Below are 12,118 nucleotides of genomic sequence, written 5' to 3'. Positions count from 1 at the left end.
GTGATATTGTGTGCCCAAATAACCCAAAATAAGATATCGCTGGGTGCTGAAATGAACGATGATGATAACACGCAGAATCGCTATGAATCGGTCAGTCACTACAAATTTCAAATCTGATGGGAAATTAGGGGCTAAATGGCGGGAGTCTCCCAGATTTGAACATGTAATCTCTACTACGCTTTCCAATAGAAGAACTCCTTTAACCTTAACAAGTTTGGCGTCCAACTAACATAAAAATTACGATCCAAACCTAGTCCAAAAGTTACTACTAATTACTATTAAAGTACACCCAAAAAAAATGTAAACGTTATGCCTATTGATTTTACACATAGATTTTTGCAATTAGTAGAGGCAGATAGACACTATTTGCTGGCATATAAACCTAATGTGTGTGTTTACAAGACATATTAATCCTACATTCACATTTCATAACTATAAGGCACATAAAACTCGATTCTATAACAATACGCACATATAACTTATGTGTGCGCATACATAGTTTACACAGTTGACCCATAGAAGGTATGTGTGCGCGTGATAACATTAGCATTTCTTCTTCATATGGATTTTAAGTGGTTTGAAGCAAATAGAATTAACGTTTGGTTTTTTTTCAGTGTAGTAATATATCATCTTATTCCTTATGAAGCAGTGGAATGATTTTACATAAATTGGAGCATTGGAATAATTATTTCTAGAATTTGCATGACATTGAACGCAATAACTAATGTTGGGGAGACTTGACCAAGATTTTATGGGGAGACTTGACCAAGTGGCAATTAGCTGAAGAAAGATACAAAATTCCTGATATTTACTACACTCAAAAAAGTAAACGTTATGCCTATTGATTTTACACATAGATTTTTGCAATTAACGGAGGCATATAGACACTATTAGTTGGCACATAAACCTAATGTGTGTATTTACAAGAAATATTAATCTTACATTCACATTTCATAACTATTAGGCACATAAAACTCCATTCTATAACAATATGCACATATAACTTACGTGTGTGCATACATAGTTTATACAGTTGATACATAGAAGGTATGTGTGCGGGTGATAACAATAGCATTTCTTCTTCGTATGAATTTTAAGCAGTTTGAAGAAAATAGAATTTTGGATTTTTTTCAGTGTATGCTTTGGAATCTACTGTTAATGTAATCATGCCATAAAAATCCCACCTCAAACATAAGTCTATAAATTTTGGTATTAGTAAATAAAGTTATCAGTGGTAGGACTGATTTTGTGACGTGTGTGCTGCTTACATTGCATGTACAGTAGAGTGACAGGAAAAAAAATGACCCCTATCGGCCCATGCCTGAGTCGATTCCTAGTTCCACCAGGAGTACTTGCTCCAAATTTGAAGCAAATCGGACAAGTCTAGCTACCGGACCAACGTGCCTGAAGTTTGTATGGGATTTTTCGACAATTTACATGGAGAAAACCCACTAACTCGCATTTTCGCCGCTAGGTGGAACTATATGCATCATATTATCACTGAAAGTGAAAATAAGAAAGATAATTTAATTGCCTACAAATTTGTTGAAGACAGCTAGTCAATCCGGCTTTGGTAAAAGAAGTTATTAAACTTTTAATGAAGTGATGTCTGAGTCAGTTTTGTATGGGGCCTAGCAGTGCATGATTGTGGATCAGTACTCGATTCGCACGAACAGAACATTTTTGTGAAATAATGGTTAGGTTTAGGTCAATAGTATGTTCGGAAGATTTATAGTAAGTAATACGAGTCATGTTTTGGTTAGAAAATTTTAGTTCCACATTTTACCGCATAGAGGGCGCCAACACTAACTTTTTAACGGAAAGAGATAGAGATTAGGTGTCTTCCACAAAGTTGTAGAGCAAGCATTTTTAAATAATTCTTCCGAACATCTCGATATTCTTTCTCATTCCTATGAAAAGTTAGTGCTGGCGCCCTCTATGCGGTTACAGGTGGAACTAAAATTTTCTAACCAAAACATAACTCGTATTATGTACTACAATTCTTGTGAATATACTATTCAGCTAAATGTAACGATTATCTCACAAAAATGTATAGTTGGTGGTAATCGAGTACCGATCCACAACTAAGCGCTGCTAGGCCCCATGCAAAACTGACTCAGACATCACTTCGTTAAAAGTTTAATAACTTCTTTTACCAAAGCCGGATTGACTAACAGTCTTCGACAAAGTTGTAGGCAATTAAATTATTTGTCTTATTTTCACTTACAGTGATAATACGATGCATATAGTTCCACCTAGAGGCGAAAATGCGAGTTAGTGGGTTTTCTCCATGTAAATTGTCGAAAAATCCCATACAAACTTCAGGAACGTTGGTCTGGTAGCTAGACTTGTTCGATTTGCTTCAAATTTGGAGCAAGTACTCCTGGTGGGACTAGGAATCGACTCAGGCATGGGCCGATTGAGTTTTCAAAAATTCGTTATTTTTCTGGGCACTCTAATGTACAGTTAATCCTTAAAAAGAAGTGCATTAAAAATCGAAATTTATTAAATGCAACCCTTTTATATTTTTTACTGCTACCTAAGGAACTCGAGAATATGGAAAAAAATAATTACAGTATGTTTCATGACATTATTTTTTGGAATGATTTTTCAAAATTCTCCTGGTCAAGTCTCCCCGCAGTGGGGAGACTTGACCAAAAAAACAATCACAGAAAAACTTTTGTAACTTTTCAAAAAGTAAATTAAAAATTCTGCAAAAAAACAAACACGCACAATAACTTTGCACATTATATCTCATTGACTTTTGAGGGATTGAAGGCTTTTTTAGATTTATGCAGGTTTATCTGAAAACCTGGTCAAGTCTCCCCATGTTCCCCTACTACAGTATCCCTCTTTTTCGTATAAAATCTATTGCCGTCTTATGGCGTTTTCGCTTGAACCCGAAACTGAGTCAGGTTCTAACCCCAACCGCTGTCAGTTCATACATTTTGACAGCAGTTGGGGTTAGAAACTGACTCAGTTTCGCTTCAAGCAAAAACGACATTAAAGAAAATTAGGTTTCTTCCACTTTACTTTCAGTTTTGTATATGAATATGGTCAAATTTCTTAAAAAATGCAAAAATTGCGTAAACTTTTGAAATTTTTTACCATACAGTTCATACGCAAAACATCCACCTCAAGCATGTAGCGCCTACACATATTTTCTTCGTAAAGATGCCAATCCCGAGAGATTCGGCGTCTTTTTGATTCATCACGCTTTCAAACCGTGCAATTCGATTTTTATGAACCCGTTGTGAACTGCAGTTGTGCAATTAGGCTATACACGCAGACGAACACGATCATTCAAAACTACTCAAAATTTGAGTTTCCGCTACTCAATTTTAAAAACCGGGGCAAACTGTCAAAAGATGGGTATCGATTTGAGTAGAATTGACTCAACTTTTGAGTAACCATGAGATTATAAACTATTTGAGTGAAAAAAAAACTTACTGGTACACGAAGTGGAACAGCCCGCACAAAAAAATTGAAAATAGATTCAAATGTTGATTCAACAGCAAAAGAATCAACGAGGAGACATTCGGAAAACTAAAAGGTAAGTTTTCACAAGTATGGTTTCTTTTTTTAAATAACATGCTTTATTATTTTGCAGATCCAGTAGCACGAGCTCCTATTTACAGGAAAAAGGAGAAAGGACTTCGGAATAAATTTATAAGCATCGTATTAACAACTAGAGATGCAGGTAAGTGGAATTTTATATAAAGATTAATGCGTTTGTTAGTATTTTTAAAAATACAGATCGGTTAAATTTCATATTTTGTCTTTGCGTAAAAAGTACCCAAAATTGACATTTTGTACCCGAACTCAAAACTGAGTAAGTGAGGAAAACTCAATTTTTGACCATGTGCACTTTTTATGGAATTGAGTGGCTGGTCACTCACTTTTGAGTTATTTTCAATGAGCGTGAAGTCGACATAAATAATGACTTTTACTGTGAGCCGTGTTTATCAACACTACCATTAAACTGTGAAGCAATGTTTGTAAACACGGCTCACAGTAAAAGTCATTTTTAAGTCGACTTCGTCAGCGTGTACAGCCTAATATATAGAGGTTTTTCTCAGTGCATTGAACTGGTTGAAAATTGCGATGTTGACAAGTCGCCCAAATGCTACATTTGAGATCGCATTCAATTTGCCCCTCCTGTAATAGTCAGTTAATTGGCGATTTGCATACTCGAGTAGGCAAATAGACTCCGAATATTTGGAAATTCGTCCCACTTGACTGGTGCATTGTGCATTTGACAGCAAAGAATAAAAAATCTTGCGTGGTTGTGTGTTTCGTGTTCATTGGTGGATGATGTGTCGTTTGCCGGATTTTATTGATTTCAGCTGGTTTTTGCAATAATTTGTGTGTTTTGGGTAGCATTTTTTTTCAAATCTACGTATTGATAGTTAGAAAGTAAACTTGCATGTCAACAAAAGTGTTTGGGTTGTGCTTCCTGGCATGAGCTGTGCTTTTACCCCTGGCTTTATACGGCTAGATCGAACACGTTTGAGGTTACGACAAACGAATCGTAAGTTAATCCAATTTGTATTATTTAATAATAAATAATCATAAATGGGCTTAAAACCGACTTCATTTCTCAGCGTTCAACATGTATAAATTACTAAGCATTTTCATCGGAGTAATACTTCTAACTGAAGCCGCTAATGGGGATTCCAGGAGCCATCCTATCACAACTCAACTTTCCGCTAAATGGGATATTACACCGATACAACTAGAAATTGCAGAATTTATTGAAGAGGAAAATATGAATATGTTTTGGGACTACGTTGAGTTGATCAATCAAATCCCTAATGGGCTGTATCATATAGGTAACATGACTGCAAGAATAGTAATTTTGGTCTTACGATACAGGAAAAGCAATAGCTACATTGTTTCATTATTCATTTTCTTTCCAGAAACGGAGGAAAAGCGGTATAAGAAATCAATGGAACTTGCAAATACTTTGTTAGGGGTAGGGCAAACCAATTTGCTAAAACTAGCGTTGTCGCTGCACAGTTTTGCACCCAAAGTACAAGCACACTTACAAATTGCTAATGATGTGCTGGAACAGGGGGATTGTGATAGTCCAGCATTTGTGAGAATTGGTGGTAAAACTGCTTGTGATGAAAGTGATGTACAAAGTATGCTAAAAGTTCTTAATAAAGATGTGGAAAGTGTAAAAACTCATAGCCTTGATCACATCTATCCTGGATCTGAAAATAACTCCTTAACAGCTGTTTTATATGCCCAGATAGGAACAAGGCAATTCAAAAACATTCACAATATACTTAAGAAAGAAGCCGAGAAGGGCGTTTTAAAATATGTGTTGCGACATTTCGTCAAGAATGCGTCTAATAGAAAAATGCGGCTTTCGGGTTATGGAGTAGAACTGCACCTAAAGTCTACTGAATACAAAAGCCAAGATGATTCACCGCAACAACAGGATCAAGAGACAACAATTAATGACGATTCTTTCGAGCCAGAAGTAGAAGGTTTTGATTTTATTAAACTGAAACAGCATTATCCACACCTTTCTCACTCGCTTGATCGGTTCCGCAATTCACTATTAGAAAAGCATGAAGAGATAGCACCATTAAAGGCATGGGAGTTTCAAGAACTAGGACTCCAAGCAGCCCAGCGTATTGCGCAAATTCAAGGCGAAGAAGCATTGCATATTTTACAGTACACCGCACAGAATTTTCCTACTCAAGCAAAATCATTACTTGTCCAAACTGTTTCGGATGATTTCAAAAAAGAAATGAGGCACAACATTGAAGTTTTAGGCCGAAATTTAAACCTTCAACCCCCAGATTCCGCTTTGTTTCTGAATGGCCTATTCTTCGATGCCGAAACGATTGATACCATTACTCTTCTGGATACACTTAGATCCGAAATGCGTGTTTTGGAAGGACTCGACAAAATAAGGATACGTGGGAAATCGGCCACCCCTCTTTTAGCATTAGACCTGTCATCGTCCGCTAAGGAGTTTGCCGTTGATATTCGTGATTCAGCAATAACTTGGATCAATGACTTGGAAAACGATGCCCAATACAGACGATGGCCTGCAAGCGTAATGGATCTTCTTCGACCCACCTTTCCTGGTATGCTGAGAAATATACGGAAAAATTTATTCAATCTTGTTCTGGTGATAGATCCAGTTTCCAATGAAGACTCAGGACGAGACATTGTTAAATTGGCGGAAAGTTTTGTCATACACTCTGCACCAGTCCGCATTGGATTGGTTTTTCACGCCAAAAATCGCGAGCATTTGGACTACCGTGCCATTGTGTGTGCCTTCAATTACGTGCATCAGAAGAAGGGATCCGCTGAAGCACTTGGATTTCTCACCGATGTAAGTATTAGTTGAACGCGCTAAAATAAAAATCGCAAGAACAGACCATGCTTCGCTGAATTTGCTTTAAATATATTGGAATGTGATAACCGGATATGAACTTCATGCGTAAAAATCGGACTTGGATCCTTAAACATAAAAATCGCTTAAAAAGTTCTCACTCGTAAAAGTTTGCCTCTGTAATTCATATTTATTTCAAATTTGACAAATATTCTATCAAGAATAAAATTTCTAAAGCCACTGTATTATATTTTCAGCTTTTTGCAGCAACTCCGAAGCGTAAGATTGAGCTGGATGATGTTCGGAAGCAGATAAAGAAATTGTTCACTAAGTTGAAGTCGGACGAAGTTGATGAGATCGTTGGTGAAGACTCCGACTTTGATTACGGTCGTCAATTGTCTTACGAATTTGTTGATCGGCTCGGACTCCAAGCGACACCTCAAGCATTACTGAACGGAGTACTGTTGCCATCAAACACTCTGAACTCTGATGATTTTGAAGAAACTATTCTAACGGAAATTATGCAGCAAACGCCCACAATCCAGAAGGCCGTTTATAAAGGTGATTTGAATGATGGAGAACCAGTGATAGATTTCCTGATGAAGCAACCCCATGTAATGCCTCGTCTTAATCAGAGGATACTCTCGGTAGATGACCCCGTGTTTATAGATGTTTCTGGAAACCCATACTCGAATCTCGAAGATGTGTCAGCACTAGCTCAGCTTCCAAACTCAGAGCTGACCGCTACTTTAATGAGTAATCTAAAATATTTCGGGGGGAAATCCACTTATGAGAAGTTCTTGGGTCATAGATTACATTTCCAAAGCTTGTGGGTTATAGCGGACCTGACTCAATCCGCTGGTCGTACACTTTTGAGGAACGCTTTAGGATTTATGGTAAGCTTTTGTTCATTATACCAATAGTTTAAAATTTATCCTTAATACATTTTTACTACAGAAATCAACCAGCGGAACACGCGTTGCGTTTATCCCGAATGTAGACGGTAACAATTTTGCTAGGTCAGAATTGCGGAACAACTTGAATGTTCTTGTTTGGGCTACAATCAATACTTTACCCGCAGAGGAAGCCACAGATTTAATTGCCAAATTGTTAGAACAAAGTGACAACGGGCAGGGATATCAGTTACCCGAATCTGTCCTCGACTTTCTACCAGCAACCCAAATGCATTTGAAGATGCTCAGAGTGTACTGTCAACGTGTACTGAAGATGAAAGCATCCCAAAATGGCCTAGTAGCCAACGGACGTATTTTTGGTCCTTTTGAAACCGATGAGTATTTTGATTTGGAAGATTTTGGTCTACTAGAAAAGTTTTTCAGTTTACAGTACACTGATAAGATTAGACAGGCGTTAAAAGAGGCATCTGCCGATGGAGACGATCTTACGATCACTAGTGATACGATATTCAAATTAGTTTCAATTCTAGTACCTCGACAGCAATCCAAATCACGCTTCACAATTCCAGCAGAAATTGAAGAAAATCACACTGTTGTTAAATTGGCTCCAAAATTAAGTGAACTTCCATTCTTTGAAGTCGTCGCCGTCCTCGATCCCGCTTCGAGAGGTGCACAAAAGTTATCGTCTCTACTTATCCTGTTGCGAAATGTTGTAAACTGCAATATTAAGTTAATACTCTGTGCTATCGATAGACACAGTGACATGCCTGTTAAAACGTAGGTTAATCCTTTTGCATAATATGTTTTTTATTTGTTCACATCATATTTAACCATATTTCAAGGTTTTATCGATTCGTGGTCGAACCTGAACTGCAATTCACACCCGATGGAAGACACGCTCCGGGACCTTTTGCCAGATTTGTCGGACTTCCGGCCAGCCCTCTACTGACACAAAGTTTAAATGTGATTTATATTGTTTCTATGACTAGTAAGATTTTCAAGCATTTTCATTCCATAGGTCCCTGAGAACTGGTTGGTCGAAGTGGTTAGATCTGTTTATGATCTTGACAACATAAAGCTTTCGGAAATAAATGGGCCAGTTCATAGTGAATACGAGTTAGAATATCTACTGATTGAAGGTCACTGCTTTGATACGACCACCGGTTCACCCCCACGTGGTTTACAGATTACCCTAGGAACCGAACAACAACCTATTATCGTTGATACAATCGTTATGGCCAATTTAGGTTACTTTCAATTGAAAGCTAACCCTGGAGCATGGATACTGAAACTGCGACATGGTAAAAGTGCAGACATCTATGATATTACTAGTGCAGACGGACCGAACGTTGCTCACTCGAGCGACGGTACCAGAGTGCTACTGAGTTCTCTAAAGTCTCATGTGTTAAAGCTGCGTGTTACGAAGAAACCTGGTAAAGCAAATGCAGATCTTTTGAGTGATGATAAAGATTCGAGTGGTGGCATTTGGGATTCGATCAGCTCGATGGTTGGAACTGGTGATAGCCAAGATCAGGAAGTTCTAAACATATTTTCAGTTGCCTCAGGCCATTTATATGAACGTTTGCTGAGAATTATGATGCTCTCACTTCTGAAGCATACTAAAACACCGGTGAAATTTTGGTTCTTGAAAAACTATCTGTCACCACAGTTTATTGATTTTTTGCCTCATATGGCTAAAGAATACAATTTCCAGTACGAATTAGTGCAGTATAAATGGCCCCGGTGGCTGCACCAACAAACTGAAAAACAACGCATTATTTGGGGATACAAAATTTTGTTCCTGGACGTGCTATTTCCGTTGGACGTCAAAAAAATTATCTTCGTCGATGCTGATCAGATAGTGCGAGCAGATATGAAAGAACTTAATGACTTCGATCTTGGAGGAGCTCCTTACGGATATACTCCATTCTGTGATTCTCGCCAAGAAATGGAAGGATTTCGTTTTTGGAAGCAAGGATATTGGAAAAACCATTTACAGGGAAGAAAATACCACATTTCTGCTCTGTACGTTGTCGATTTGAAACGATTCCGAAGAATTGCAGCCGGTGATAGAATACGTGGGCAGTATCAGGCACTAAGTCAAGATCCAAACAGTTTGTCCAATTTGGATCAAGACTTGCCTAATAACATGATTCACCAGGTCGCTGTCAAGTCACTACCTCAGGAATGGTTATGGTGTGAAACATGGTGTAGTAGTGACACGTTGCAACACGCAAAAACTATTGACCTCTGTAACAATCCTTTAACGAAAGAGGCTAAACTAACTGCAGCCCAACGTATTGTGCCAGAGTGGAAAAACTATGATCTGGAGATCAAACGACTGCAAGCTAAAGTAGACGAATTAGAGCACGAAGATAGCCAAACTACACATTCCCAGGGTAAGATCTTTCAAATGAAGAAATATCATCGTTTGGTAATGCCATATTTTTTTTAGACAAAACAATTACCAGTGAGTACATCAACCACACTGAACTTTAATTTACGTTGTGGGATCTAGGCCCAATTAGGAAATTGAAATTTTTTTCTACTGTTCGATTGTAATCCAAAAGTTATGCTAAGCCAATGTTCAGTTATCGATTGAACCTTGTCTGCTGTGATTTAATGGTAGTGTTTCGCGTCAGTCGTCGGATTATAGTTCAAAGACTGCCGTTTAGCTTTTTTTCAATTTAAGGACGAGAGAGAATCTGGCTTATATCCAGTATGAATTTCAGCTAATTTCTAGGGTCAATAAACTGTACAATATATTTTAAGAAATTCTGTTGTTTTATTTACGCTTGCGTTTTTCTTGCACTGTCAGTGCAATATGTAACGTTTAGAACTAGTTTTTGGAAGGTATGAATAAGTATAAAAAATAGGATGTTTGTTTAACAGTGGTGTAACTGTAGAATGCATATTCCGATAATTGTTCTTGACGCATATTTATTTATAATACTAACTAATTAGAATGTAAAAAATGTTCTTACTGCCCTTATGCTCAGTAAGAGGGACGGGGGCGCGTTGTGCCAGATTGGTCGAGGCACATTTTGACTGGAGTCAATGCCTGACTCGCAAAAAGACCTGAGCCGATGCCAATGATCAATCGAAGATTTTGAAACGGACACATGACTTTAAAATAAGAATAATCTACTCGTATATTTTATAATTCGTTAACTGCTTCGGGTTGATCAACTATAGCAAGTAATTGATAATACAGTAGAGACCCGATTTTATCAGCTTTTTGACCCGATTTTATCAGCTTTTTGACCCGATTTTATCAGCTTCATATGAAAATTGATAGTTTGATGGGCTCTAGCAGATGAACCAAGATGAATTCGAGTAAATCCTTTCTTGGACATATATTTCTTATCTTAGAGATCCGAAAAATGCGAAAATAAGAATGTTAATTTTTTAAGTTTTGCACTGTCAGACCCCCTTAAGGGGAACTTAACGTAATTAATCAGAAAAGGTTGCGGGGCTATATCTAAGGACCGAAGAAGAATGGTTGTACGACTTTCCCCCGAAAACCATTTCCCAGAAACTAAAACGCCAAAGTTTTTTCCCCAGAAAGAACCATTCTCCAGAATACCATTCCGTCGAAAGTACCAATTACCAGAAAACCTTTTCCCAGAAAGTATTTTTGTCCAGAAAATCGTTACCCAGAATGAACAAATACCCAGAAGTTCATACCCCAGAAAAAAACATTTCCCAGAAATTGAGGTATTTTAACTGAAGATGACTTATTTATTAGTATAAATATTCAGGTTTGGTTTTGTAATATAAGGGCTATTGATAAAATGGTATCTTTTAATGTTGCACCATCTTCCTGGTCGGCAATTAAAACTTCTTTTAATTTTTTGTCTCTCCTGCATGTTTTTTACAGCGACGCCGGTTTATCATATCTACTTGCAGATATCGCATATATTCCGCCGACGTGGACTGCTCTTCCTCTTTGAATGCTTTCACAACCGCATAAAATTTAAGGACACTGGTACCTTTTAAGAGTGCATTTCATTTGTTGTTATACCCTTCTATTGCGTTTGAGGTTCTGGGTATGTCATTGTCGTTTATCTCATCGGTTTCGAAATCTGTCAATACAATCGACGGGCTAATTGTAATATTTTTGTTAGCTGCTCAATGTTCCGATTGACCCATTGATGGCAATTTATGTAGCAGATGAATCAATGACCTGTGATCAACTCGTATGCCCGGTTTATTCGAACATAGGAGTTGACTCCTTCTTTTAACCCTTTCATGCCCAACTTTTTTCTAGTGCATGAAGGGTTTCAAAACTATTTTTCCTTGAAAACGGTTGGGTCAAGAAACACGAAAAGCCTATTTTCATAAAGATAGGTACTTCCATGGCAGTGCTAGAAGCTGGTCAATTTTTACCTTCTAATGCTCAATGCAATTCTCCTAGAATAATTACAAAAGTCCAATTACGTAGAAAACGTAGCCAACGACAGTCTAAATTGATAAGTTTTATCAGTTTGCAATAATATTGCACCATAACGAAGATATATGAAAAAATCATTTTCCGTCGTCAACGTAAACTATCCCTGGCAGCACTGCTCCATAGGAATCCAATCAGACTATCTGCAATAACTTCAGTTCTAGAGCTGATTCTTGTAACTGTTAATACTCAAATTAAAGGCAATAATCACATTAATGAGCCTTACTTGTTTTTGTGAGCAAATCTCGCCTCAATCAAAAAGTATAGCTATTTAAAAACGTTGTTGTCCACAAACAACATGGGCATGAATGGGTTAAACATGAGCAGCTCTTTGAATATGTATGCCAAATAGCCCTCGGAATGAAACTTGTTATCCACTCGTCTGACCGGTTTTCTCAA

At 37.6% G+C, this 12,118-nt stretch overlaps 1 protein-coding gene across 1 annotated transcript; it reads left to right on the top strand.

Moving 5' to 3' along the window:
• Positions 1–4,271: 4,271 nt before the first annotated feature.
• LOC131683493 (UDP-glucose:glycoprotein glucosyltransferase) lies at positions 4,272–10,044 on the top strand. The gene is made up of 8 exons (XM_058965520.1): positions 4,272–4,531; positions 4,605–4,832; positions 4,920–6,355; positions 6,613–7,251; positions 7,313–8,046; positions 8,112–8,232; positions 8,288–9,668; positions 9,725–10,044. Exons 1-8 carry the CDS (start codon positions 4,462–4,464, stop codon positions 9,766–9,768), a joined length of 4,653 nt encoding a protein of 1,550 aa, XP_058821503.1. The 5' UTR covers positions 4,272–4,461; the 3' UTR covers positions 9,769–10,044.
• Positions 10,045–12,118: the final 2,074 nt, after the last annotated feature.

This window comes from Topomyia yanbarensis, chromosome 2 (genome assembly GCF_030247195.1).
Source record: "Topomyia yanbarensis strain Yona2022 chromosome 2, ASM3024719v1, whole genome shotgun sequence".
NCBI classification, from domain to species: Eukaryota; Metazoa; Arthropoda; class Insecta; order Diptera; family Culicidae; genus Topomyia; species Topomyia yanbarensis.
The sequence above is the reverse complement of the archived record's forward strand: the minus strand, read 5'-3'. Positions and strand labels throughout refer to the sequence as shown.

Bases quoted from the DNA above. Each gene is read 5' to 3' on its own strand.
- LOC131683493 (XM_058965520.1), top strand. From the start codon at position 4,462: ATGAGCTGTGCTTTTACCCCTGGCTTTATACGGCTAGATCGAACACGT. The intron at 4,532-4,604 runs GTAAGTTAATCC...TTCATTTCTCAG, and splicing joins GAGGTTACGACAAACGAATC to CGTTCAACATGTATAAATTA. The intron at 6,356-6,612 runs GTAAGTATTAGT...TTATATTTTCAG, and splicing joins CACTTGGATTTCTCACCGAT to CTTTTTGCAGCAACTCCGAA.